General features: G+C 40.2%; 2 protein-coding genes across 6 annotated transcripts in view; one reads left to right on the top strand and one right to left on the bottom strand.

The window, feature by feature from the left end:
* Nucleotides 1-748: 748 nt before the first annotated feature.
* Nucleotides 749-13,155, top strand: LOC133575588 (E3 ubiquitin-protein ligase TRIM47-like). 3 transcript variants are annotated; one of them, XM_061928276.1, is made up of 3 exons: nucleotides 749-1,590; nucleotides 10,594-10,732; nucleotides 12,735-13,155. In XM_061928276.1, the coding sequence occupies exons 1-3, from the start codon at nucleotides 1,024-1,026 to the stop codon at nucleotides 12,806-12,808; spliced, it is 780 nt and encodes a 259-aa protein (XP_061784260.1). In that variant the 5' UTR covers nucleotides 749-1,023; the 3' UTR covers nucleotides 12,809-13,155. The 3 variants fall into 3 exon arrangements, 2 of the variants coding, with proteins under 2 accessions (XP_061784260.1, XP_061784259.1); XM_061928275.1 differs by lacking the exon at nucleotides 12,735-13,155 and having other exon boundaries at nucleotides 10,594-11,049; XR_012049273.1 differs by lacking the exons at nucleotides 749-1,590; nucleotides 12,735-13,155 and adding an exon at nucleotides 4,792-5,008 and having other exon boundaries at nucleotides 10,594-10,733.
* Nucleotides 13,156-19,787: 6,632 nt separating this feature from the next.
* Nucleotides 19,788-25,907, bottom strand: part of LOC133575610 (voltage-gated inwardly rectifying potassium channel KCNH2-like) — a 53,624-nt gene continuing 47,504 nt past the window's right edge. For all 3 annotated transcript variants that reach the window (XM_061928301.2, XM_072912185.1, XM_072912184.1), the window contains exons 16-17: nucleotides 20,033-20,426; nucleotides 19,788-19,908 (exon numbers count right to left, since the gene is read on the bottom strand). In XM_061928301.2, coding sequence (XP_061784285.2) covers nucleotides 19,867-19,908; nucleotides 20,033-20,426 — 436 coding nt within the window. In that variant the 3' untranslated portion in view covers nucleotides 19,788-19,866. The remainder of the gene's footprint in view (nucleotides 19,909-20,032; nucleotides 20,427-25,907) is intronic.

Genomic DNA, 25,907 nt, shown 5'->3' with positions numbered 1-25,907 from the left:
GTAGTGTGTTTCTGATGGTAACCTTTGTTACTTTGGTCCCAGCTCTCTGCAGGTCATTCACCAGGTCCCCCCGTGTGGTTCTGGGATTTTTGCTCACCGTTCTCATGATCATTTTGACCCCACGGGATGAGATCTTGCGTGGAGCCCCAGATCGAGGGAGATTATCAGTGGTCTTGTATGTCTTCCATTTTCTGATAATTGCTCCCACAGTTGATTTTTTTCACACCAAGCTACTTGCCTATTGTAGATTCACTCTTCACAGTCTGGTGCAGGTCTACAATTCTTTTCCTGGTGTCCTTCGACAGCTCTTTGGTCTTGGTCATAGTGGAGTTTGGAGTCTGACTGTTTGAGGCTGTGGACAGGTGTCTTTTATACAGATAATGAGTTCAAACAGGTGCCATTAATACAGGTAACAAGTGGAGGACAGAAGAGCTTCTTAAAGAAGAAGTTACAGGTCTGTGAGAGCCAGAGATCTTCCTTGTTTGAAGTGACCAAATACTTATTTTCCACCATAATTTACAAATAAATTCTTTAAAAATCCTACAATGTGAATTCCTGGATTTTTTTTCACATTCTGTCTCTCACAGTTGAAGTGTACCTATGATGAAAATTACAGACCTCTGTCTTCATTTTAAGTGGGAGAACTTGCACAATCGGTGGCTGACTTAATACTTTTTTGCCCCACTGTATCTGACTGTTTTTTTGACATTCCTTTAGCGCAGTTAGATGCGGCTTATAACACGGGGCGGCTTATAGGTGGACAAAGTTTTGAAATATGCCGTTCATTGAAGGCGCGGCTTATAACCCAGGGCGCCTTATGGTGCGGAAAATACGGTACTCAGATGAGGGGCGAAACGTATTCCAAGTTTCCAAGTTTGGGGAGATCGTGTTTAGGTGAGGGGGCTGGATGACGTCACTAGTCAGAAACTGTATTTTGAAATACCTTTAAAACCCGTAACGGTGTGACTATGATATTTGCAATGAAGAAGTTCACACAGGTCCCCTCCTGCACCTCTTTGAAGGATGGCTCATGGCGGGGTGGTCCTGGACAAAGACCAGTTCGACTGTGCGGTGTGTCTGGATGTCCTGAAGGAGCCAGTGACCATTCCATGCGGCCACAGTTTCTGCTTGGACTGCATCAGCAGCTGCTGGGACAATGATAGCAACGTGAAGTGCCCTCAATGTCGGCAGACTTTCAACCCGCGGCCGGTGCTTGGCCGAAACATCTTACTGGATGACATGGTGGGAAGATTTAAGCAGGCCGTGGCGGGTCGAACTCTGGCGGAGGAGGACGACGTGGAGTGCGACCTTTGCCCGGAGAGGAAGTACAAGGCAGACAAGTCGTGCGTGGAGTGTTTGGCCTCGTTTTGCGACCTGCACATTCAACCACACTGCCAATCAAACGAGTTTAAGACACACACGCTAATTACGGCCTCCAAGAGGGTCCAGGAGTGCGTGTGTGGTCAACACAACAGGCTGCTGGAGATCTACTGCCGCACGGACAAGCAGTGCATCTGCCCGCTGTGTGTCATCGACCAACACAAAGGCCATGACGTCGTGATGGTGGAGGTGGAAAGACAAGAGCAACAGGTATGCTAATCATCATGATAATCAAAACATCTCCATTCACCGTCATCACAAAGAGCATGCACACTGAATAAGATCCCTTCTTACATCACGTTTGGCAAATTAAACCTCTTCTTTAAAGTCAATACTCCAGTTAACAATTTAAAAACTGAAGGCCGAAAACACACAATTTTGCATCATTGCGATAAGATTTAACAATGCTACATTAGTTTTTTTCTCTCTCTTTTGCTCTGTTATTATTATCATTATTATTACGCAATCAATCAAACGAAGTTTATTTGTATAGCCCTTGATCACAGTGTGATGTTGACAGCCATACTCTTGCCGGCTCTCACCCTAAAGCTCTTTTAAGTGACGTAAAAATGCTATTGAAATGTAGCAATGTTGTCCAGTGATATATATATATATATATATATATATATATATATATATATATATATATATATATATATATATATATATATATATATATATATGTATGTGTGGGAAAAAAATCACAAGACTATTTCATCTCTACAGGCCTGTTTCATGAGGGGGGGTACCCTCAATCATCAGGAGATTTTAATGGGAGCATTCGCATACCATGGTTTATATAGGGCACAGAGTGGGTGGGTACAGGCTGGCCTAGGGGCGTGGTGATTGGCTCATGTGTTACCTAGGAGGTGTTTCCGTCTATGGCGGCATGCTGTAACAATTTCGCTGCGCTTGTTGAGGGATGACAGGTCTGGACGGTAAATAATAAACAGTTTCTCTTTCAAGCATAGGTTGCATCTTTTATTACCACTATTGTAAGGTGTGCTGGATGCAAGAATTTGCCATGTTATTGAATATTCAACATTGTTGTCTTTGAGGTCCCAAATGTGTTTGCTGAGTTCTGTGGTATTTCGCAGGTTTTTGTTCCTGAAAGAAGCCTTGTGATTGTTCCATCTGGTTTTGAATTCTCCCTCGGTTAATCCTACATATGTGTCGGATGTGTTAATGTCCTTGCGTATTACCTTAGATTGGTAGACAACTGATGTTTGTAAGCACCCCCCGTTGAGAGGGCAATCAGGTTTCTTTCGACAGTTACAGTCTTTGTTGGTTTTGGAGTCGCTCTGTCTGGGGGCCGACGGCTCATTTGCAATTGTTTTGTTGTGGTTTGAGATGATTTGTCGTATATTGTTCATGCAGCTGTAGCTCAATTTAATGTTGTTCTTGTTGAATACTTTTCTTAGGGTGTTGTCTTTGGGAAAGTGTTTGTCAATCAGATTGAGGAATTTGTGTCCAATGTTAGTTGAGACGTTTTTGCTGTATGGGGGGTTGTACCAGATGATGTCGTTTCGTTTTCTGTTCTTTTTTGGCTGGTTTCCTGGCGTGGGTTCATAGGTGAGGGTGAAATTGTACCCGCTTTCATCAAGGGCTTTTTGGTACGGGGGGGGTTGCTTGGTCAAATTCAGCTTTGCTAGATGACAGCATCGATAGCCTTTTATTGATTCCGGTAGGTATTCTTTTCGTGGTGGTGGGTGGGTGGTTGCTGTCATGGTGCACGTATTGGAGTGTTGTGTTGGGTTTCGTGAATGGTTGGTAGCTGTTATTTCTCAGGTTGAAAGTGACGTCAAGGAAGTTGACGGTTTGCTTGTTGGCTTCAATCGTGATCCGTAGGCCGTTCTCTTTGAAAATTTGGCATATGCGCTTCTTGGTATTCTCGCTGCTCCTTGGCGAGGCGCGACACACTGCCAGTCCGTCATCACGGTAAATACCAAGGTTCAGATTGAGGCTAGCGAGCTAGGAGAGGAGGAAACTCCCAACGAGTTCACACGTTTCTGCTCCGTCAAAACTTCCCATAGTGACGTCAAATGTTGCATTGTTCTTTTTTTGCCATGGTGTACTGTTGTGGATGAGAATGGAGTTTTTTGCGTGGATGATGATGTTTCTTTCGTTGCCTGTGATTGAGTCGTAGTCTGAGGCGAAGTCTAGTGCTTGAGTCAGTAGGTCTTGCGTGATGGAAGGGTAAAATTCTTCGATATCGAAGGAGATAAAGTTGTGCTGTTGTTTGTCTTGGATGTTGTTGAACCATTTGATTACTGCTGCTGTATTTCTCCATTGGTTGAGTGGTGTTTTGTCCTTGATTTTTGTGTTGACTCTGTCCAGGATTATTTTGCTGATTTTTCCTATTTCAGATTTAGTTGGGTTTATTAGTATATATATATATATATATATATATATATATATATATATATATATATATATATATATATATATATATATATATATATATATATATATATATATATATCCCTTAAGGGGGGAGGGTACTGTCATGATCCGTTGCTTGGATCGTGTTTTGTTTAGTTTTGTATTTCCTTAGTTCTTGATTTAGTTTGTTTTCAGCACCCTGGTTTGTTTCCTGGTTGCCATGGCTGCTGTTTATTGTCACTTGCCTCTGATTAGTGGTCGGGAGGCTCACCTGCTCCTGGTCACTAATCAGAAAGCTATTTATTCCTGCCTCGAGCCACACTCTGGTTGGCTGTTTGGTTTGTCACAGTGGTTTTCCTCACTTCTCGCTCCTGCTTTTGGCTAGTCTTTGGTTAAGTCTATACCCTAGCTTCCCGTGCAATTGGCACACTTTTCTATTCTTGTTTTCTTGCCTGATTTACTGCAATGAATAATTTATTCCTACCTGCACACTGCTTCCCGATGTCTGTTTGCATCTTGGGGAAACCACCTGCGCATAACCGTCTGACTACATGAGAAATCACACCTAATATAAAAGGCCATTATAAATATTAACTATACAATTTGTTGCTATATTGAGCGAGTATTTCAATGCCCTTTAAATATAAAGCAAGTTGTATATTTTTCAGGTCTTACAATGATGTCATCCAGCACCTGAATAGATTGCAGTTCTCTGGGAACACTTTTGTAGACCACTCGTACATAGGATGAGTTAAGGTGCTTTGATGAGGCAGGAAGACCACCCTGGTGTCATGAAGGGTTTCTTTTGGCTTGATGTGTCTTGAATGTTTCATTGTCTCCAGAATCAGCTTGGTAAGATGAAGCACGACTGTCAGGAGAACATCCAGCAGGCACAGAAGATGGTTGAGAAGGTCAAAGCAAAACTGTCCTCTGCCAATGTAAGACCAAACAACCCTCGCACACTTTTTGGGTTAAATGCACACACGTCACAAACGTCCTGGTTCTCTTGAAGGACTATACGTTGCAGATGACGAAGATGAATGAGGAACTCTTAAAAAAGATGACCAGCTCCTTGGAGGAGAAGCACTTTGAGTTGTGTGAGGGGATCCAGAAGACGAAGAAGCTGTATGTCAAACGGACCAAGAAGTCGCTGGAGAAGGCAAACATTGAGATCAAGGAGCAGCAGAGGATGTGTGTCCAGCTTGACAAGTTGGCAGAAACCGTGAACCACGTGCACTTTCTCCAGGTTAGGACTGAAACATGTAATAGTTGTCATATATCACATACAACAACGTAATAAATGTCATATATCACATACAACAATGTAATATATGTCATATATCACATACAACAACGTAATATATGTCATATATCACATACAACAACGTAATAAATGTCATATATCACATACAACAATGTAATAGATGTCATATATCACATACAACAAAGTAATAGTTGTCATATATCACATACAACAACGTAATAGATGTCATATATCACATACAACAATGTAATAGATGTCATATATCACATACAACAATGTAATAGATGTCATATATCACATACAACAATGTAATATATGTCATATATCACATACAACAACGTAATCGATGTCATATATCACATACAACAAACTAATAGTTGTCATATCACATTAAACAATGTAATAGATGTCATATATCACATACAACAATGTAATAGATGTCATATATCACATACAACAACGTAATAAATGTCATATATCACATACAACAATGTAATAGATGTCATATATCACATACAACAACGTAATAGATGTCATATATCACATACAACAACGTAATAAATGTCATATATCACATACAACAATGTAATAGATGTCATATATCACATACAACAAAGTAATAGTTGTCATATATCACATACAACAACGTAATAGATGTCATATATCACATACAACAATGTAATAGATGTCATATATCACATACAACAATGTAATATATGTCATATATCACATACAACAATGTAATATATGTCATATATCACATACAACAATGTAATGTATGTCATATATCACATACAACAATGTAATGGATGTCATAAATCACATACAACAATGTAATATATGTCATAAATCACATACAACAATGTAATATATGTCATATATCACATACAACAATGTAATAGATGTCATATATCACATACAACAATGTAATAGATGTCATAAATCACATACAACAATGTAATATATGTCATATATCACATACAACAATGTAATATATGTCATATATCACATACAACAATGTAATGTATGTCATATATCACATACAACAATGTAATGGATGTCATAAATCACATACAACAATGTAATATATGTCATAAATCACATACAACAATGTAATATATGTCATATATCACATACAACAATGTAATAGATGTCATATATCACATACAACAACGTAATAAATGTCATATATCACATACAACAATGTAATAGATGTCATATATCACATACAACAACGTAATAGATGTCATATATCACATACAACAACGTAATAAATGTCATATATCACATACAACAATGTAATAGATGTCATATATCACATACAACAAAGTAATAGTTGTCATATATCACATACAACAACGTAATAGATGTCATATATCACATACAACAATGTAATAGATGTCATATATCACATACAACAATGTAATATATGTCATATATCACATACAACAATGTAATAGATGTCATATATCACATACAACAATGTAATGGATGTCATAAATCACATACAACAATGTAATATATGTCATAAATCACATACAACAATGTAATGTATGTCATATATCACATACAACAATGTAATGGATGTCATAAATCACATACAACAATGTAATATATGTCATAAATCACATACAACAATGTAATATATGTCATATATCACATACAACAATGTAATAGATGTCATATATCACATACAACAATGTAATAGATGTCATATATCACATACAACAATGTAATAGATGTCATATATCACATACAATATTGTATAGATTGTCAAGATGGCGGCGCCCTGATGGGCTGCGGCTTGCAGACGCTCATGGTAGTATAGAACAATTTGGAAAAAATACCGGACAATTCTGTAAATTTCATGGCTGGCTTACAGCGTGGTCACATACGACCGCCAGACAATTCTGGATGTGGATCGATCGGGCCGTTTTGGACTGAAAGATGCGTGTACGTTGGACCTCCTCGCTAGTATGGGAATACTTCGCCGGCTACATCCAGCGGCCTTTGAAGCAGCGGAGTCAAGTACCAGCAGGGACCGTCAACGGAAGAGACGTAAGCGGTGTGATCGGAAGCAGAAGCGGGGATGCCGAGCGGGGCTAAAAACAAAGCTAAAGGCTAATCCCCACAGAACGCCGCTTCCTTCCATCCTGCTTTCAAACGTCCGCTCCCTAGAGAACAAACTGGACTACCTGAAGCTGGACTTAAATGCAAGACGTGAGATGAGAGACTTCTGCGCCATATTTCTAACAAACAGAAACGTGGTTGAAACCATCCGTTCCGGACGAGGCAGTTAGCATCAAGGGGCAAACTATGTTTCGGTTGGACAGGAGCAAATCTCTCACTGGTAAATCCCGAGGCGGTGGTGTTTGCATATACGTCAATAATAACTGGTGCAATAATGGGAAGATAGTATCACGTCACTGCCCTCCTGATGTTGAACTATTAACTATAAAATGCAGGCCATTTTATTTACCCAGGGAATTCAGTGCTATGATCTTCACAGCAGTGTACATTCCCCCCAGTGCTAACACCAAAGAAGCTTTGAATGCTTTGTACTGCTCCATCAATGAACTGCAAACTACACATCCAGAGGGAGTTTTTATTGTGGCAGGGGATTTTAATCAAGCTAACATGAAAGCAGTTTTCCCTCATTTCCATCAATATGTGAATTTTGCAACCAGGGGTGGAAGCAGATAGGACTTGGTGTATAGTAATATTAAACAGGCGTATAAAGCTGCACCACGCCCCCACTTCGGCTCCTCAGACCATCATCATGGCGTAGTGGGTAAAGCAACCGTGCCAGAAACCTGAGGGTTGCAGGTTCGCTCCCCGCCGCTTACTATCCAAAAATCGCTGCCGTTGTGTCCTTGGGCGGGACACTTCACCCTTTGCCCCCGGTGCCACTCACACCGGTGAATTGAATGATGAATGATAAGTGGTGGTCGGAGGGGCCGTTGGCGCAAATTGCAGCCACGCTTCTATCAGTCTACCCCAGGGCAGCTGTGGCTATGAAAGTAGCTTACCACCACCAGGTGTGAATGATTGATGGGTTCTACATGTAAAGCGACTTTGGGTACTTAGAAAAGCGCTATATAAATCCCAGTTATTATTATTATTATTATTATCTGTGATGCTAATTCCTGCATACAAGCCCCTGCTGATCAGGAAGCAAGCTACAGTGAAGCAGGTGAGGACCTGGCCAGAGGGAGCAATGTCAGCATTACAAGACTGCTTCGAAAGCACAGACTGGGACGTCTTCAAAGCAGCCGCCACCGAAAATCACCACACATGTGTGGAGGAGTATGCAGAGTCTGTGTCCGCATACATTCAGATTTGCATGGAGGATGTCAGTGTGATCCAGAACACCCCCACACGGGCCAACGAGAAACCCTGGATGAACAGTGAGGTACGTACAACGCTGAAGGCTTGGAACAAGGCTTTCAAGTTTGGCGACATGGTGGCATTAAAATCAGCCAGAGCTAACCTGAATCATGCCATTAAGGTTGCAAAGCGTGCTCACAGTCAGAAAGTGCAGGACTTCTTCGAGACACTAGACGAATGTGGCAGGGCATAGGGGTCATCACCGACTATAAAGCTGCCCCCTGTCCCTGTGACAACAGTATCAGCTTCCTAGATGATCTTAACAACTACTTTGCAAGGTTTGAGGCACTTAACACCACTCCAGCGAGAAAATCCATACCTCGCCCTGATGAGCAGCCGCTCAACCTGGATATAGCGGATGTCCGGAAAACCCTGAGGAGCGTGAACCCCCGGAAAGCACCGGGACCTGATGACATTCCGGGCAAGGTGCTTGAGGGATGTGCAGACCAGCTGGCTGGGGTTCTCACAGACATCTTCAACATCTCGCTGACCCAGGCTGTGGTACTATCATGTTTTAAGACGGCCACAATCATCCCAGTGCCTAAAAACCCCACAATCTCCTCCCTCAATGAGTACCGCCCCGTTGCACTCACCCCCATCATAATGAAGTGCTTCGAGAGGCTGGTAAAGGAATATATTGTCTCAAGACTTCCCCCCACATTCGACCCATACCAGTTTGCTTATCGCTCTAACCGCTCCACAGAGGACGCCATCTCCTCTGCACTCCACCTGAGCTTAGAACATCTGGAAGGAAAGGACACACACGTGCGGATGTTGTTTCAGCATTCAACACCATCATCCCGCAGCATTTGGTGAGCAAACTGGCCCCCCTTGGATTCAGTACCTCCCTTTGCAACTGGCTGCTTGACTTCCTCACAGACAGACCCCAATCTGTGAGAGTGGGCAACAACACCTCCAGTGCCATCTCCCTGAGCACCGGCTCCCCCCAGGGCTGCGTCCTGAGTCCACTGCTGTTCACGTTGATGACCCATGACTGCTGTGCCAGGTCCACTACTAACCACATTGTGAAGTATGCGGACGACACGACAGTGGTGGGCCTCATCCGTGACAACAATGACATGGACTACAGGGAGGAGGTGAAACATCTGGTTGACTGGTGCAGAACCAACAACCTGGTCCTGAATGTCAACAAGACCAAGGAAATCATCGTTGACTTCAGGAAGCACCAGTCCAGCCACGCTCCACTCTACATGAACGACACAGCGGTGGAGATAGTAAGCAGCACCAAGTTCCTGGGGGGTGCAGATAACTGACAATATAACCTGGTCCCTACACACCGGAGCTCTTGTAAAAAGAGCTCAGCAGCGCATGCACTTTTTGCGTCAGATGAAAAGAGCACAGCTCCCTCCCCCCATTCTACAGAGGCACTATAGAAAGCCTGCTGACCAACAGCATCTCTGTCTGGACTGGAGCCTGCAATGCCTCAGACTGGAAGTCTCTCCAGAGAGTGGTGAGGACGGCGGAAAAGATCATCAGGACTCCTCTTCCTCCTATCCAGGAGATGGCAAAAAGCCGCTGCCTGACCAGGGCTCAGAAAATCTGCAAAGACTCCTCCCACCCACACCAAGGACTGTTTTCACTGCTGGACTCTAGAAAGAGGTTCCGCTGCCTCCGAAGCAGAACCTCCAGGTTCTGTAACAGCTTCTTCCCTCAGGCCGTAAGACTCTTGAATGCATCATAATTAAATGATCCCCTCAACTCCCCCCAAAATGGATTAACTCGCTGGAATAAAAAAGACAATATAACATACATCCATAAACGTGGACGCGTGTGGAAAAAGTGCAATATATTTATCTGTACAGTAATCTATTTATTTATTTATATTTATTTATTTATTTTATATATATATTTATTTATTTATATATGCACCTTATTGCTTTTTTATCCTGCACTACCATGAGCTGATGTAACGAAATTTCGTTCTTATCTGTGCTGTAAAGTTCAAATTTGAATGACATTACAAATAAAGTCTAAGTCTGAGTCTTAGTCTGTATATCACATACAACAATGTAACATAAAAGAGTGAGACAAGTGTATATAAAATTGACATTAAAGAGTATTTGAAGTCAGTGAGGCACACAAATGTTAGCAACATTAGCATAGCTATGTAAGCTAACATTACAGTCCATCACAATCATTTAATTCTTCTCTGCCGGCAGAAACTTCCGTCCCTGAAAGCCTCGTCTACGTCCTCACCTCTGCCAGACACCGAATCGAGCTTTTCCGAAGATATGTACGTCTTCCAGAAGTGGATGTTGAAATACTACAAGGAAGGATTCAATGACATTCATGAAGAAGGTTTACTTGTGTCTTTTTATTTGATTTTACTTTGTAACGTGGTAGCAACACAGCATCAATCACACAGATACATTTAATTAGACAACGACAAACATAAACACCATACTTTTTCACAAGTGACATTAAAATACAAAAACATTTAATGTATTTTGAAAAACCTTTTTTTTTAACTCTTTGGAATATTTTTGTCATATAAGTAATTATTTCATCCCCTACTTATTGGGTTAATACAAACCAGTAATTATAACCCGCAAATAATGTGTCCTTGTTGAGTGTCAGTGCTGTCTAGAGCTCGGCAGAGTAACCGTGTAATACTCTGCGATTACTGCGTTAATGCGGCGTGGCATGGAGTCGATGAGTTTCTGGCACTGCTCAGGTGTTATGAGAGCCCAGGTTGCTCTGATAGTGGCCTTCAACTCTTCTGCGTTTTTGGGTCTGGCATTCTGCATCTTCCTTTTCACAATACCCCACAGATTTTCTATGGGGCTAAGGTCAGGGGAGTTGGCGGGCCAATTTAGAACAGAAATACCATGGTCCGTAAACCAGGCACGGGTAGATTTTGCGCTGTGTGCAGGCGCCAAGTCCTGTTGGAACTTGAAATCTCCATCTCCATAGAGCAGGTCAGCAGCAGGAAGCATGAAGTGCTCTAAAACTTGCTGGTAGACGGCTGCGTTGACCCTGGATCTCAGGAAACAGAGTGGACCGACACCAGCAGATGACATGGCACCCCAAACCATCACTGATGGTGGAAACTTTACACTAGACTTCAGGCAACGTGGATCCTGTGCCTCTCCTGTCTTCCTCCAGACTCTGGGACCTCGATTTCCAAAGGAAATGCAAAATTTGCATGGTTGGGTGATGGTTTGGGGTGCCATGTCATCTGCTGGTGTCGGTCCACTCTGTTTCCTGAGATCCAGGGTCAACGCAGCCGTCTACCAGCAAGTTTTAGAGCACTTCATGCTTCCTGCTGCTGACCTGCTCTATGGAGATGGAGATTTCAAGTTCCAACAGGACTTGGCGCAAAATCTACCCGTGCCTGGTTTACGGACCATGGTATTTCTGTTCTAAATTGGCCCGCCAACTCCCCTGACCTTAGCCCCATAGAAAATCTGTGGGGTATTGTGAAAAGGAAGATGCAGAATGCCAGACCCAAAAACGCAGAAGAGTTGAAGGCCACTATCAGAGCAACCTGGGCTCTCATAACACCTGAGCAGTGCCAGAAACTCATCGACTCCATGCCACGCCGCATTAACGCAGTAATTGAGGCAAAAGGAGCTCCAACCAAGTATTGAGTATTGTACATGCTCATATTTTTCATTTTCATACTTTTCAGTTGGCCAACATTTCTAAAAATCCCTTTCTTGTATTAGCCTTAAGTAATATTCTAATTTTGTGACACACGGAATTTTGGATTTTCATTTGTTGCCACTTCAAATCATCAAAATTAAATGAAATAAACATTTGAATGCATCAGTCTGTGTGCAATGAATAAATATAATGTACAAGTTACACCTTTTGAATGCAATTACTGAAATAAATCAAGTTTTTCAAAATATTCTAATTTACTGGCTTTTACCTGTATATTGGACATTCAATTATGTTTTCCTGCACCAAGCCTGCCGTCTCTGCATCTTGGGGTTCGTCATCACCACTTTGTGACACATTTAATGACATTACCATAAAAAAGTAGCATTTGAGTGAACGTACGACTAAAAAGTAACATTTAAGTGAAAGTACCATTAAAAAGTAACATTTAAGTGAAAGTACCCCACATCTGGGGTCCCCTCCAATGTTTCTCATTGTCCCATTGGGTTTAGTTTTTCCTTGCCCTGATGTGGGATCTGAGCCCAGGATGTCGTTGTGGCTTGTGCAGCCCTTTGAGACACTTGTGATCTAGGGCTATATAAGTAAACATCGATTGATTGATTGATTGATTGATATCACGAAGGCTATGAAAGGCCTTGACTCTTGTTTGATGACTCAATTTATTATTGTAACACAGGAGAGGACTTGTTGCCCGAGCCGGAGGTGACACAGGGTATTCCTCCAGAGTCCAGGAATTGTCTAATACAATGAAGAACCTTCTTCCGATGGATGGAAAACGAAGAGTCATCCAAACAAAGACTTCAGGCACCCGTGTTTTTGTGTTCCTTGTTGCCATGGATGCTGATTATTTACCCCTGCCTCTGATTAGTGGTCAGAACGCTCACCTGCGTCCGGTCACTAATCAGAAAGATATGTATTCCTGCCTCAGGCCATACTCTGTCTTGCAGTTTTGTTTGCTACACCCAACAGGTTATTCTTGCTTCTAGTTCCCGTGTTGGCTAGTCCTGGTCTAAGCTTTTCTCTAGCTTCCCGTTCCTATTTTTGTATTCTTGCCTTGTTATGGTAATAAACTATCTTTCTTACCTGCGGATCGTCAATGATTGTTGAGAAGAATCATTTTATTTTTGATTTTATTGTGTTGCCAAACATCACACTGAATATTCATTGAAAAGAATAAAACTCCAAACCAACAACACTTGAAATAACAATACACACTTCTACACACAAATTCAACACATGCATAACAAAAAAGAACAAACAAAATTGAATAATATCAATAACAGTATCAATAATAATTAAAGCTGCGAGCAGCGATGGACAGGACCGACTTTGACGGCACATAAAATCCAAACCGGAGCAGTAATTAAAACTCTTTGGTCAACTTTTAATCAGAAGGGTTCAATCTCTCTCCTGTGCTAGTTTGAAGCCGACACGACAAACGCGCTCAGAGGAGATAATGTTTGAAAATAGGTGACCTTGTTTTGAAGGGGGAATTGCAAACTTCCTGTTGATCTTTGCTGGGGGTTGTCAATATATGAAATGTAGGTCTAAGTGAGACCTACATACAGGGTTTTGTTCATGTCTCTAAGACATTACTACTGGAAGTTACAGGCAGTTTTCTTCCTAGGAGCAGTCTGTTTTCTTCCTAGGGGGGGGCTAGAGCGCAATTTTGAGTTTTGGGGTTGGGCTTCTTTATTAGATCGCAATTTTTGCCAGTCCTGATGTGTGTGTTTAGTTTGGTGAGTTTTGAAGCATGTTAAGGGGGTCAAATTACAGCTCAAAGAGGCAAAAGTGACTGTTCTTAGTAAACGTTTGTTTTGAAGGGGGAATTGCCAACATCCTGTTGATTTTTGCTGAAGGATGTCAATGTATGAAATCTAGTTCTAAGTCAGACCTACATAGAGGTTTTTTGTTTCATGTCTCTATGACATTCCTACTGGCAGTTTTGTCTGTGTTTTTTCCTAGGGGGCGCGAGAGCGCAATTTTGAGTTTTGGGGTTTTGGTTTTTTGATTAGATGGCAATTTTTGACAGTCCTGGTGTGTGTGTCAAATATGGTGAGTTTTGAAGCATGTTAAGGGGGTCAAATTACAGCTCAAAGAGGCGGCGGAATAATAATAATAATAATAAAACGCACGAAATACAATAGGGTCCTCTGTCCCAAAGGGACATTGCGGTCCCTAATGATAATATGAACATCAATAACAGTGTATAAGAACTTTGAACAACAACAAACACACAAATCAAAGACCAGAAGGCGGGCTCACATTACACCAGTTTTAAAATCTCTGCATTGGCTCCCCGTGTGTGTCAAGATCAATTTTAAGGATTTGGATATTATTTTGTTATGTACTGATATCAATACCAATGTACTGGATCGGCTGTTGTCTAGTATGTGCACTTTTCTTCTTTCATCGCAATAAGAAACTTATATTTATGTATCATAACATTTCATGTTGAAATAAAGCCAAAAATTAATTTTTTCTGTGGTCCCCTTTATTTTGAAAAGTATCGAAACATATTGTAGTAACGGTACTAAAATTTTGGTATCGGGACATACCTGGTATACACTAAGAGTTGATTGCAAGACAGTACCATTAAAAAGTAACATTTAAGTGAAAGTACGATGAAAAAGTAACATTTAAATGAAAGTACCATTAAAAAGTAGCATTTAAGGGAAAGTACAACTAAAAAATAACATTTAAGTAAAAGTACTATCAAAAACTACCATTTAAATGAAAGTAACATTAAAGTGAAAGTACCATAAAAAGTAATATTTAAGCGAAAGTACCATTAAAAAGTAACATTTAAGTGAAAGTACCATTAAAAAGTAACATTTAAGTGAAAGTACCATTAAAAAGTAGCATTTAAGGGAAAGTACAACTAAAAAATAACATTTAAGTAAAAGTACTATCAAAAACTACCATTTAAATGAAAGTAACATTAAAGTGAAAGTACCATAAAAAGTAATATTTAAGCGAAAGTACCATTAAAAAGTAACATTTAAGTGAAAGTACCATTAAAAAGTAACATTTAAGTGAAAGTACCATTAAAAAGTAGCATTTAAGTGAAAGTACAACTAAAAAATAACATTTAAGTAAAAGTACTATCAAAAACTACCATTTAAATGAAAGTAACATTAAAGTGAAAGTACCATAAAAAGTCATATTTAAGTGAAAGTACCATTAAAAAGTAACATTTAAGTGAAAGTACCATTAAAAAGTAACATTTAAGTGAAAGTACCATTAAAAAGTAGCATTTAAGGGAAAGTACAACTAAAAAATAACATTTAAGTAAAAGTACTATCAAAAACTACCATTTAAATGAAAGTAACATTAAAGTGAAAGTACCATTAAAAAGTCATATTTAAGTGAAAGTACCATTAAAAAGTAACATTTAAGTGAAAGTACCATTAAAGAGTAACATTTAAGTGAAAGTACCATTAAAAAGTAGCATTTAAGGGAAAGTACAACTAAAAAATAACATTTAAGTAAAAGTACTATCAAAAACTACCATTTAAATGAAAGTAACATTAAAGTGAAAGTACCATAAAAAAGTAGTATTTAAGTGAAAGTACCATTAAAAAGTAACATTTAAGTGAAAGTACCATTAAAAAGTAACATTTAAGTCAGTCAGAATGAGGAAATAACAACTTAGCTGTCAATCTGTCATTTCGGACATTGTTTCCATCCATCCATCTTCTTCCACTCATCCGAGGTCGGGTCGCGGGGGCAGCAGCCTAAGCAGAGAAGCCCAGACTTCCCTCTCCCCAGCCACTTTGTCCAGGTTCTCCCGGGGGATCCCCAGGGGTTGCCAGGCCAGCCGGGAGACATAGTCTTCCCAACGTGTCCTGGGTCTTCCCCGTGGCCTCCTACCGGTCGGACGTGACCTAAACACCTCCCTAGGGAGGCGTTTGGGTGGCATCCTGACCAGATGCCCGAACCACCTCATCTGGCTCCTCTCCATGTGGAGGAGCAGCGGCTTTACTCTGATCTCTACCCGAACGACGGATCTTCTCACCCTATCTCTAAGGGAGAGCCCCTCCACCCAGCGGAGGAAACTCATTTGTACCCGTGATCTTGTCCTTTCGGTCATAACCCAAAGCTCAAGACCATAGGGGAGGATGGGAACGTAGATCGACCGGTAAATTGAGAGCTTTGCCTTCCGGTTCAGCTCCTTCTTCACCACAATGGATCAAAACAGGGTCCGCATTACTGAAGACGCCGCACCGATCCGCCTGTCGATCTCACCGTCCACTCGTCCCTCACTCGCGAACAAGACTCCGAGGTACTTGAACTCCTCCACTTGGGGCAGGGTCTCCTCCCCAACCCGGAGATGGCACTCCATCCTTTTCCGGGTGAGAACCATGGACTCGGACTTGGAGGTGCTGATTCCCATCCCAGTCGCTTCACACTCGGCTGCGAACCGATCCAGTGAGAGCTGAAGATCCTGGCCAGATGAAGCAAACAGGACCACATCATCCGCAAAAAGCAGAGACCTAATCCTGCAGCCACCAAACCGGATCCCCTCAACGCCTTGACTGCGCCTAGAAATTCTGTCCATAAAAGTTATGAACAGAATGGGTGACAAAGGGCAGCCTTGGCGGACTCCAACCCTCACTGGAAACGTTTCCGACTTACTGCCGGCAATGCGGACCAAGCTCTGACACTGATCTACAGGGAGCGGACCGCCACAATCAGACAGTCCGAAACCCCATACTCTCTGAGCACTCCCCATAGGACTTCCTGAGGAACACTTACCCAAGTCCACATAGCACATGTAGACTGGTTGGGCAAACTCCCATGCACCCTCAAGGATCCTGCCGAGAGTATAGAGCTGGTCCACAGTTCCACGACCAGGATGAAAACCACACTGTTCCTCCTGAATCCAAAGTTAGACTATCCGGTGTAGCCTCCTCTCCAGTACACCTGAATAGACCTTACCGGGAAGGCTGAGGAGTGTGATCCCACGATAGTTGGAACACACCCTCCGGTTCCCCTTCTTAAAGAGAGGAACCACCACCCCGGTCTGCCAATCCAAAGGTACCGCCCCCGATGCCATAGAGTCTTCTCAACCAAGACAGCCCCACAGCATCCAGAACCTTAGGGAACTCTCATCCACCCCCGGGGCCTTGCCACCGAGGAGCTTCTTAACTACCTCAGCAACCTCAGCCCCAGAAATAGGAGAGTCCACCACGGATGCCTGGGGAATCTGTGGTGGACATTGTTTCACTTTTTGTTCATGTCTTTTCTATAATTGTAACATTGTGTGTTTGTGTTTGTTTGTGTGCAGGTGTTTATGTGTTTTTTTGTTTGTGTGTGTGTGTGTGTGTGTGTGTGTTTGTTTGTTTGTGTGTGTCTGTTTGTGGGTTTGTTTGTTTGTTTGTGTGTGTTTGTTTGTTTGTGTGTGTATTTGTTTGTGTGTGAGTTTGTGTGTGTGTGTCTTTTTTTTGTTGGTTTGTGTCTGTTTGTGTGTTCGTTTGTTTGTTTGTTTGTTTGTGTGTGTGTTTGTTTGTGTGTTTGTGTGTGTGTGTTTTTGTGTGTGTTTGTTTGTTTGTGTGTGTGTGTATTTGTTTGGGTGTGTTTGTTTGTGTGTGTGAGTTTGTGTGTCTTTTTTTGTTTGTTTGTGTGTATGTTTGTTTTTGTGTGTTTATTGGTGTGTGTTTGTTTCTGTGTTTGTGTCTTTGTTTGTTTGTGTGTATTTTTGTTTGGGTGTGTGTTTGTTAGTGTGTGTGTGTGTTTGTTTGTTTGTTTCTGTTTGTTTGTGTGTGTGTCTGTTTGTGTGTGTGTTTGTTTGTTTGTGTGTTTGTGTGTGTGTTTGTGTGTGTGTTTGTTTGTGTGTTTGTTTGTGTGTGTGTTTGTTTGTGTGTTTGTGTGTGTTTGTTTGTGTGTGTGTATTTGTTTGGGTGTGTTTGTTTGTGTGTGTGAGTTTGTGTGTGAGTTTGTGTGTCTTTTTTTGTTTGTTTGTGTGTATGTTTGTTTTTGTGTGTTTATTGGTGTGTGTTTGTTTCTGTGTTTGTGTCTTTGTTTGTTTGTGTGTATTTTTGTTTGGGTGTGTGTTTGTTAGTGTGTGTGTGTGTTTGTTTGTTTGTTTGTTTCTGTTTGTTTGTGTGTGTGTCTGTTTGTGTGTGTGTGTGTTTGTTTGTTTGTGTGTGTGTTTGTGTGTTTGTTTGTGTGTGTTTGTGTTTGTTTGTGTGTTCGTGTGTATGTGTGTTTGTGTGTTTGTTTGTGTGTGTGTTTGCTTGTGTGTTTGTGTGTGTGTCTTTTTTTTGTTTGTTTGTGTGTATGTTTGTTTTTGTGTGTTTATTGGTGTGTGTTTGTTTCTGTGTTTGTGTCTTTGTTTGTTTGTGTGTGTTTGTGTGTGTTTGTGTGTGTGTGTTTGTTAGTGTGTGTGTGTGTTTGTTTGTTTGTGTTTGTTTGTTTGTGTGTGTGTTTGTGTGTGTGTTTGTTAGTGTGTGTGTGTTTGTTTGTTTGTTTGTGTTTGTTTGCTTGTGTGTGTGTTTGTTTGTGTGTGTGTGTGTTTGTTTGTGTGTTTGTTTGTTTGTGTGTGTTTGTGTGTGTGTGTTTGTTTGTGTGTGTTTGTTTGTGTGTTTGTGTGTATGTGTGTTTGTGTGTTTGTTTGTGTGTGTTTGCTTGTGTGTTTGTGTGTTTGTGTGTGTGTGTGTTTGTTTGTGTGTGTTTGTGTAGGTGTGTGTTTGTTTGTTTGTGTTTGTTTGTGTGTTTGTGTGTGTGTTTTTTGTGTGTTTGCTTGTTTGTGTGTGTACGTGTGTTTGTTTGTGTGTGTGTGTCTGTGTGTTTGTTTGTGTGTGTGTGTGTGTGTGTGTGTGTGTGTTTCTTTGTGTGTGTGTTTATTTGTGTGTGTTTGTGTGTGTGTTTGTGCGTCTGTGTGTGTGTGTTTGTGTGTATGTTTGTTTGTTTGTGTGTGTTTTGTGTGTGTGTTTGTGTATGTTTTTGGTGTTGTTGGTGTTGTTTGTGTTGTTGGTGTTGGTGTTTTTGGTGTTGATGTTGTGGTGTTGTTTGTGTTGGTGTTGGTGTTGATGTTGTTGGTGGTGTTGGTGCTGTTGTTGTTGTTAGTGTTTGTGCATCTGTGTGTTTGTTTGTATGTTTGTTTGTTTGTTTGTGTGTGTTTTGTGTGTGTGTTTATGTGTGTTTGTGTATGTTGTTGGTGTTGTCGGTGTTGTTGGTGTTGGTGTTGTTTGTGTTGTTGGTGTTGTTTGTGTTGTTGGTGTTGGTGTTTTTGGTGTTGATGTTGTTGGTGCTGTTGTTGTTGTTTTTGTTGGTGTTTGTATTGGTGTTGGTGTTGTTGGTGTTGGTGTTTTTGGTGTTGATGTTGTTGGTGTTGTTTGTGTTGGTGTTGATGTTGTTGGTGGTGTTGTTGTTGTTTTTGTTGGTGTTTGTATTGGTGTTGGTGTTGATGTTGTTGGTGCTGTTGTTGTTGTTTTTGTTGGTGTTTGTATTGGTGTTGGTGTTGTTGGTGTTGGTGTTTTTGGTGTTGATGTTGTTGGTGTTGTTTGTGTTGGTGTTGATGTTGTTGGTGGTGTTGTTGTTGTTTTTGTTGGTGTTTGTATTGGTGTTGGTGTTTTTGGTGTTGATGTTGTTGGTGCTGTTGTTGTTGTTTTTGTTGGTGTTTGTATTGGTGTTGGTGTTGTTGGTGTTGGTGTTTTTGGTGTTGATGTTGTTGGTGTTGTTTGTGTTGGTGCTGTTGTTGTTGTTGTTGGTGCTTGTATTGTTGTTGTTGCTGTTGTTGTTGTTGTTGTTGTTGTTGCCTGAAGACACTTTAGCCTCAGAGGACGATGGCGAGAAGAAGGAAGTCATGTTTGGTCTTGTGTGGGTCTGTCTGTGGTGACCTCATCCTGTCATTGAACAGCAAGAGATGTTGTGTTACAACATGAAGAGTAATAAACACAACACCCAAAAGCAGTGAAGTGATTAAGGATGCAACAAAAGTACTACAGTGGGTACCGAAGGTGTCGCTACCTGTGATGCTCCAGTGGGTGTGCTGACACCGACGTCTGCAGGAGAGCTGGACAAAAGTGTGTGAGAGGTGGAGTGATGCATTCTGGGAGAAAACAAAGCTAAAGGGATGAAAGGGTCGCAGGAAGTCATATTCCACGTTGAACGCTGCTGCGCGTGTCCACTTTCTGGGCAGATTGGGGCTGCTGGGAGGGTCGGGCGGGTGGCGGGCGGCGGGACGGGGGGCAGGACCGATGACGGCGACGTGTCGTCAGGGGGCGGGACCGATGACGGCGACGTGTCGTCAGGGGGCGGGACCGATGACGGCGACGTGTCGTCAGGGGGCGGGACTGTTGACATGTGCTTCTGAAGCAGCTGCATGACGAGCCTGATGTCTGCCGACACGCGGAACTCCAACCTGCAACACCCATGACCTGCCTCATTTATGCACGCATGTTAGAATAATGATGTATAAGTTACCACACAACTCTTATGCTTAAAGGCCGTTGCTATAGTTATTATCTATTGTGCTCAAGTTGTACTTTTCACAACTTGTTATCTTCCACTGCGAGTTGCCTCACATCAGCAGTTTCTGCCTTCCAGCCCGCTAAAAACAGTCAAGGACGGACATCAAGTACCTCAACGAAGATAAGACGACAACACGCAGTCAAAATCCCGAGCTCAAGCACATTTGCATTCTGAATAATCACGTATTGTAATACGTGTCCCCTCCCCCTAGAAGCAGCCTCAGTGATGGGAACTACCGAATAAATAGAGGAGCACGTGGGACTGCCCCTCAGACCGTGGTGTGGGACTGTAACTGAGTGTGCAGCCCCAAACGTTTCTCCTCATGAGCAAAAATGTAACTCCGTCTCAGCCTGATTCCTTGCTTCTTGTCTCGTTTAATAGATAGTTTGGTGTTCGAACCTGACAATATGTCATCATCGATGATGTCATGAGGTACCAGCCTGGAGAGAGGGCAAGTGGAGAGTTTCACTTTCAATTCTTAAGTTAAGTTTTACTTTCTAATCTTAAGTTAAGTTTAGCTTTCAATTCTTAAGTTAAGTTTCAATTTTAATTCTTAAGTTTACCTTTCAATTCTTGAGTTAGTTTAATTTAAATTTTTTAACTTAAATTTCACTTTCGATTCTTAAGTTTCACTTGGAAATCTTAAATTAAGTTTACCTTTAAATTCTTCAGTTAAGTTTCAATTTTAATTCTTACGTTTACCTTTCAAATATTAAGTTAAATTTCACATTCAATTCTTAAGTTAAGTTTCACTTTCAATTATTAAGTTAAGTTACACTTTCAATTCCTAAATTTCACTTTCAATTCTCAGGTTAAGCTTACCTTTCAATTATTGATTTAAAATTCACTTTCAATTCTTGAGTTAGTTTCTTTTTCAATTTTTAACTTACGTTTCACTTTCATTTATTGAGCTAAGTTTCACTTTCAGTTCCTAAGTTAAGTTTCATTTTCAATTATTAAGTTAAAATTCACTTTCATTTGTTAAGTTGAGTTTCACTTTCGATTCTTAAGTTAAGTATACCTTTCAAATCTTAAGTTTCATTTTCAATTCTTGGGTTAAGCTTACCTTTCAATTATTGAGTTAAGTTTCACTTTCAATTCTTGAGTTAAGTTTAATTTTAAATTTTTAACTTAAGTTTCACTTTTTCTCAATTGCTCTGTTTGTTGCTATTCTGAATGTTGCTGGGTCGGGTTTGGTTTTGGAATTGGAATTGCATTATTATGGTATTGTTGTGTATTGTTTTGTTGCATTGGTTAAAAAAAAAAAAAAGTTTCACTTTCAATTCTTAAGCTAAGTTTTACTTTCAATTTCTAATTTAATTTTAATTTTCAATTCTTCAGTTAAAATTCACTTTCAATTGTTTAAGTTGAGTTTCACTTTTAAATCTTAAGTTAAATTGCACTTTCAATTCTTAAGTTAAGTTTCACTTTCAATTCTTAAGTTACGTTTCACTTTCAATTCTTAAGTTAAGTATATCTTTTAATTCTAATCTTAAGTTTCACTTTCAATTCTTATGTAAAGTCTCACTTTCAATTTTTAAGCTAAGTTTCACTTTTAATTCATACATTATGTTTCATTTTACATTTTTAAGTTAAAATTCACTTTCAATTTTTAAGTTAAGTTTCACTTTCGATTCTTAAGTTAAGTTTACCTTTCACTACTTAAGTAAAGTTTCACTTTCAATTCTTATTTTAAGTTTCACCTTCAATTATTAAGTCATGGTTCACTTTCAATCATTAAGTGAAGTTTCACTTTCATTTCTTAAGCTAAGTTTCACTTTAAATTTTTAAGTTTCACTTTCAATTCTTAAGCTAAATTTCACTTTTAATTCGTACATTATGTTTCATTTGACATTTTTAAGTTAAAATTCACTTTAAATTTTTAAGTTAAGTTTCACTTTCGATTCTTAAGTTAAGTTTACCTTTCACTACTTAAGTAAAGTTTCACTTTCAATTCTTATTTTAAGTTCCACCTTCAATTATTAAGTCATGGTTCACTTTCAATCATTAAGCGAAGTTTCACTTTCATTTCTTAAGCTAAGTTTCACTTTAAATTTTTAAGTTTCACTTTCGATTCTTAAGCTAAGTTTCACTTTTAATTCATACATTATGTTTCATTCTACATTTTTAAGTTAAAATTCACTTTCAATTTTTAAGTTAAGTTTCACTTTCGATTCTTAAGTTAAGTTTACCTTTCACTACTTAAGTAAAGTTTCACTTTCAATTCTTATTTTAAGTTTCCCCTTCAATTATTAAGTCATGGTTCACTTTCAATCATTAAGCGAAGTTTCACTTTCATTTCTCAAGCTAAGTTTCACTTTAAATTTTTAAGTTTCACTTTCAATTCTTAAGCTTAAGTTTCACTTTTAATTCATACATTGTTTCATTTTACATTTTTAAGTTAAAATTCACTTTCAATTTTTAAGTTAAGTTTCACTTTCGATTCTTAAGTTAAGTTTACCTTTCACTACTTAAGTAAAGTTTCACTTTCAATTCTTATTTTAAGTTTCACCTTCAATTATTAAGTCATGGTTCACTTTCAATCATTAAGCGAAGTTTCACTTTCATTTCTCAAGCTAAGTTTCACTTTAAATTTTTAAGTTTCACTTTCAATTCTTAAGCTTAAGTTTCACTTTTAATTCATACATTATGTTTCATTTTACATTTTTAAGTTAAAATTCACTTTCAATTTTAAAGTTAAGTTTCACTTTCGATTCTTAAGTTAAGTTTACCTTTCACTACTTACCGTATTTTCCGCACCATAAGGCGCCCTGGGTTATAAGCCGCGCCTTCAATGAACGGCATATTTCAAAACTTTGTCCACCTATAAGCCGCCCCGTGTTGTAAGCCGCATCTAACTGCGCTAAAGGAATGTCAAAAAAACAGTCATGGAGTCGTATATCAACATGGACGGAGCTGCTGAAAAAAGCCACCCGGCCTCTTCGCGTAAACTTAAACTTACCTTAACCACTCGCTCATCTTTTCTTCATCCATCCCTTCGAGTTAGCTTTTATGATGACGCCGGCTGGAAAGGTCTCTTTTGGCAAGGTCTTCCTTTTGAATATCACCATGGGTGGAAGTTTCTGGCCATTAGCATGGCAAGCTAGAACCACAGTGAAGGATGACTCCTCATTCCCTGTGGTGCGAATATTCACCGTACGTGCTCCCGTTGTATCCACAGTGCGGTTCACAGGAATATCAGTTGCTGTGAAATAGTAATCCGTGTGCGGATGGAGAGATTGCGTCTTTTCATGAACCGGATCCCTGTCACTTGGTAGGAGCCATTTTGTGGTCTTTACAGATGTAAACACACAAAGGAAATGAAACGTACGGTAATATCCGCGCGCTTTTTCTTCTTCTACGCGGGCGGGTGGTTGCTTACAGTAGAAGAAGAAGCGCTTCCTGTTCTATGGGGGTGGGTGCTTACCTTGGCGGTTGCTTGCGTAGAAGAAGAAGCGCTTCCTGTTCTACCGGGAAAAAAGATGGCGGCTGTTTACCGAAGTTGCGAGACCGAAACTTTATGAAAATGAATCTTAAATAAATAAATAAATAAATGGGTTGTACTTGTTTAGCGCTTTTTCTACCTTCAAGGTACTCAAAGCGCTTTGACATTACTTCCACATTTACCCATTCACACACACATTCACACACTGATGGAGGGAGCTGCCATGCAAGGCGCTAACCAGCACCCATCAGGAGCAAGGGTGAAGTGTCTTGCTCAGGACACAACGGACATGACGAGGTTGATACTAGGTGGGGATTGAACCAGGGACCCTCGGGTCGCGCACGGCCACTCTTCCACTGCGCCACGCTATTTATCCATATATAAAGCGCACCGGGTTATAAGCCGCACTGTCAGCTTTTGAGAAAATTTGTGGTTTTTAGGTGCGCCTTATAGTGCGGAAAATACGGTAAGTAAAGTTTCACTTTCAATTCTTATTTTAAGTTTCACCTTCAATTATTAAGTCATGGTTCACTTTCAATCATTAAGCGACGTTTCACTTTCATTACTTAAGCTAAGTTTCACTTTAAATTCTTAAGTTTCACTTTCAATTCTTAAGTTAAGTTTCACTTTCAATTCTTAAGTTAAGTTTCACTTTCAATTCTTATTTTAAGTTTCACCTTCAATTATTAAGTTATGGTTCACTTTCAATCATTAAGTGAAGTTTCACTTTCATTTCTTAAGCTAAGTTTCACTTTCATTTCTTAAGCTAAGTTTCACTTTCAATTCTTAAGTTTCACTTTCAATTCTTAAGTTAAGTTTCACTTTCAATTCTTATTTTAAGTTTCACCTTCAATTATTAAGTGAAGTTTCACTTTCAATCATTAAGTGAAGTTTCACTTTCATTTCTTAAGCTAAGTTTCACTTTAAATTCTTAAGTTTCACTTTCAATTCTTAAGTTAAGCTTCGAGGTAGCCATTAGAGCCCTCCTGGTGGACTTTTAAATGTTTTTATTCATACTTTTTTTTTTTTTTACAATTTTTTTTACGATTTCCCTATTTTATTTCATTTACAGAATTTATTTTTGTTTTTAACTATTACATTGATTGGTCTTTTATACATAGAATGTTCTGAATGTGAAATGTTGCGCGCCGCACAGTCTTTATACTGTAAGTATTGTATTTAGTACACACCTGCTGCGTGATTACAACATTCACCTTAGTTGTAATTTCACTGCTAAAATTGGGGATGTTAAAATTGCCTTATAAGATCGCTAATACTAGCCTTTCTATGGCAAATCCAATGTAAATTAGCATCAAGCTAGCACATTTCGGAAGAGTAGCACTTTACTTTATGTTCGAGCATGGTCTACCAAGCATAACTGCTATGTTGGTGGTGAAAATAGCAACATTACTTCAACGGAAGTTGGCTGAACCCGCCCTGGCTTCTCATTGTTCACGTGAGCCAGTGTTTTAGTCAGCAACCTGATGCGAAAAATGTATCAAAATACGGCACTGTGGAGGGGGGCGTGGCCTGCGGCCTCGAAGACAGCGGCAGGTGAGTGGATTGCCCGGCTGGGCGTTGTTATCTAATCCCTCACCTGTCGCCTTTATTAGCAGCAGCAGGTGCGAGACAAGAGGTTGGAGTTGGGAGTTGGAGCAGAGCGAGCCACATGAGCGAGAGACTGAGAGAGCGAGCAGACCGCTATCCGTGTGCGTGGGCGCTTGCAATAAAAGACTTGTTCAAACCTGACAACTGGGCTCCCAGAAGATCTATCGGTACCAGGAGAACCCACCATAGAGGGAGACCTTCACAGGCACCTTTTGATTTTACTCAAATAAATATCCAATAGCACCGACGGAATTCAGTCGGGGACTACGAAAGTGCGGAATTGGGTGCCCGTCCCCAGGTAGAAGCATGATAACATTC

The sequence above is a fragment of the Nerophis lumbriciformis genome, linkage group LG33 (assembly GCF_033978685.3).
Source record: "Nerophis lumbriciformis linkage group LG33, RoL_Nlum_v2.1, whole genome shotgun sequence".
Taxonomy (NCBI): Eukaryota; Metazoa; Chordata; class Actinopteri; order Syngnathiformes; family Syngnathidae; genus Nerophis; species Nerophis lumbriciformis.
Note: the sequence above shows the minus strand (reverse complement) of the source record. Positions and strands in the feature narration are given on the sequence as shown.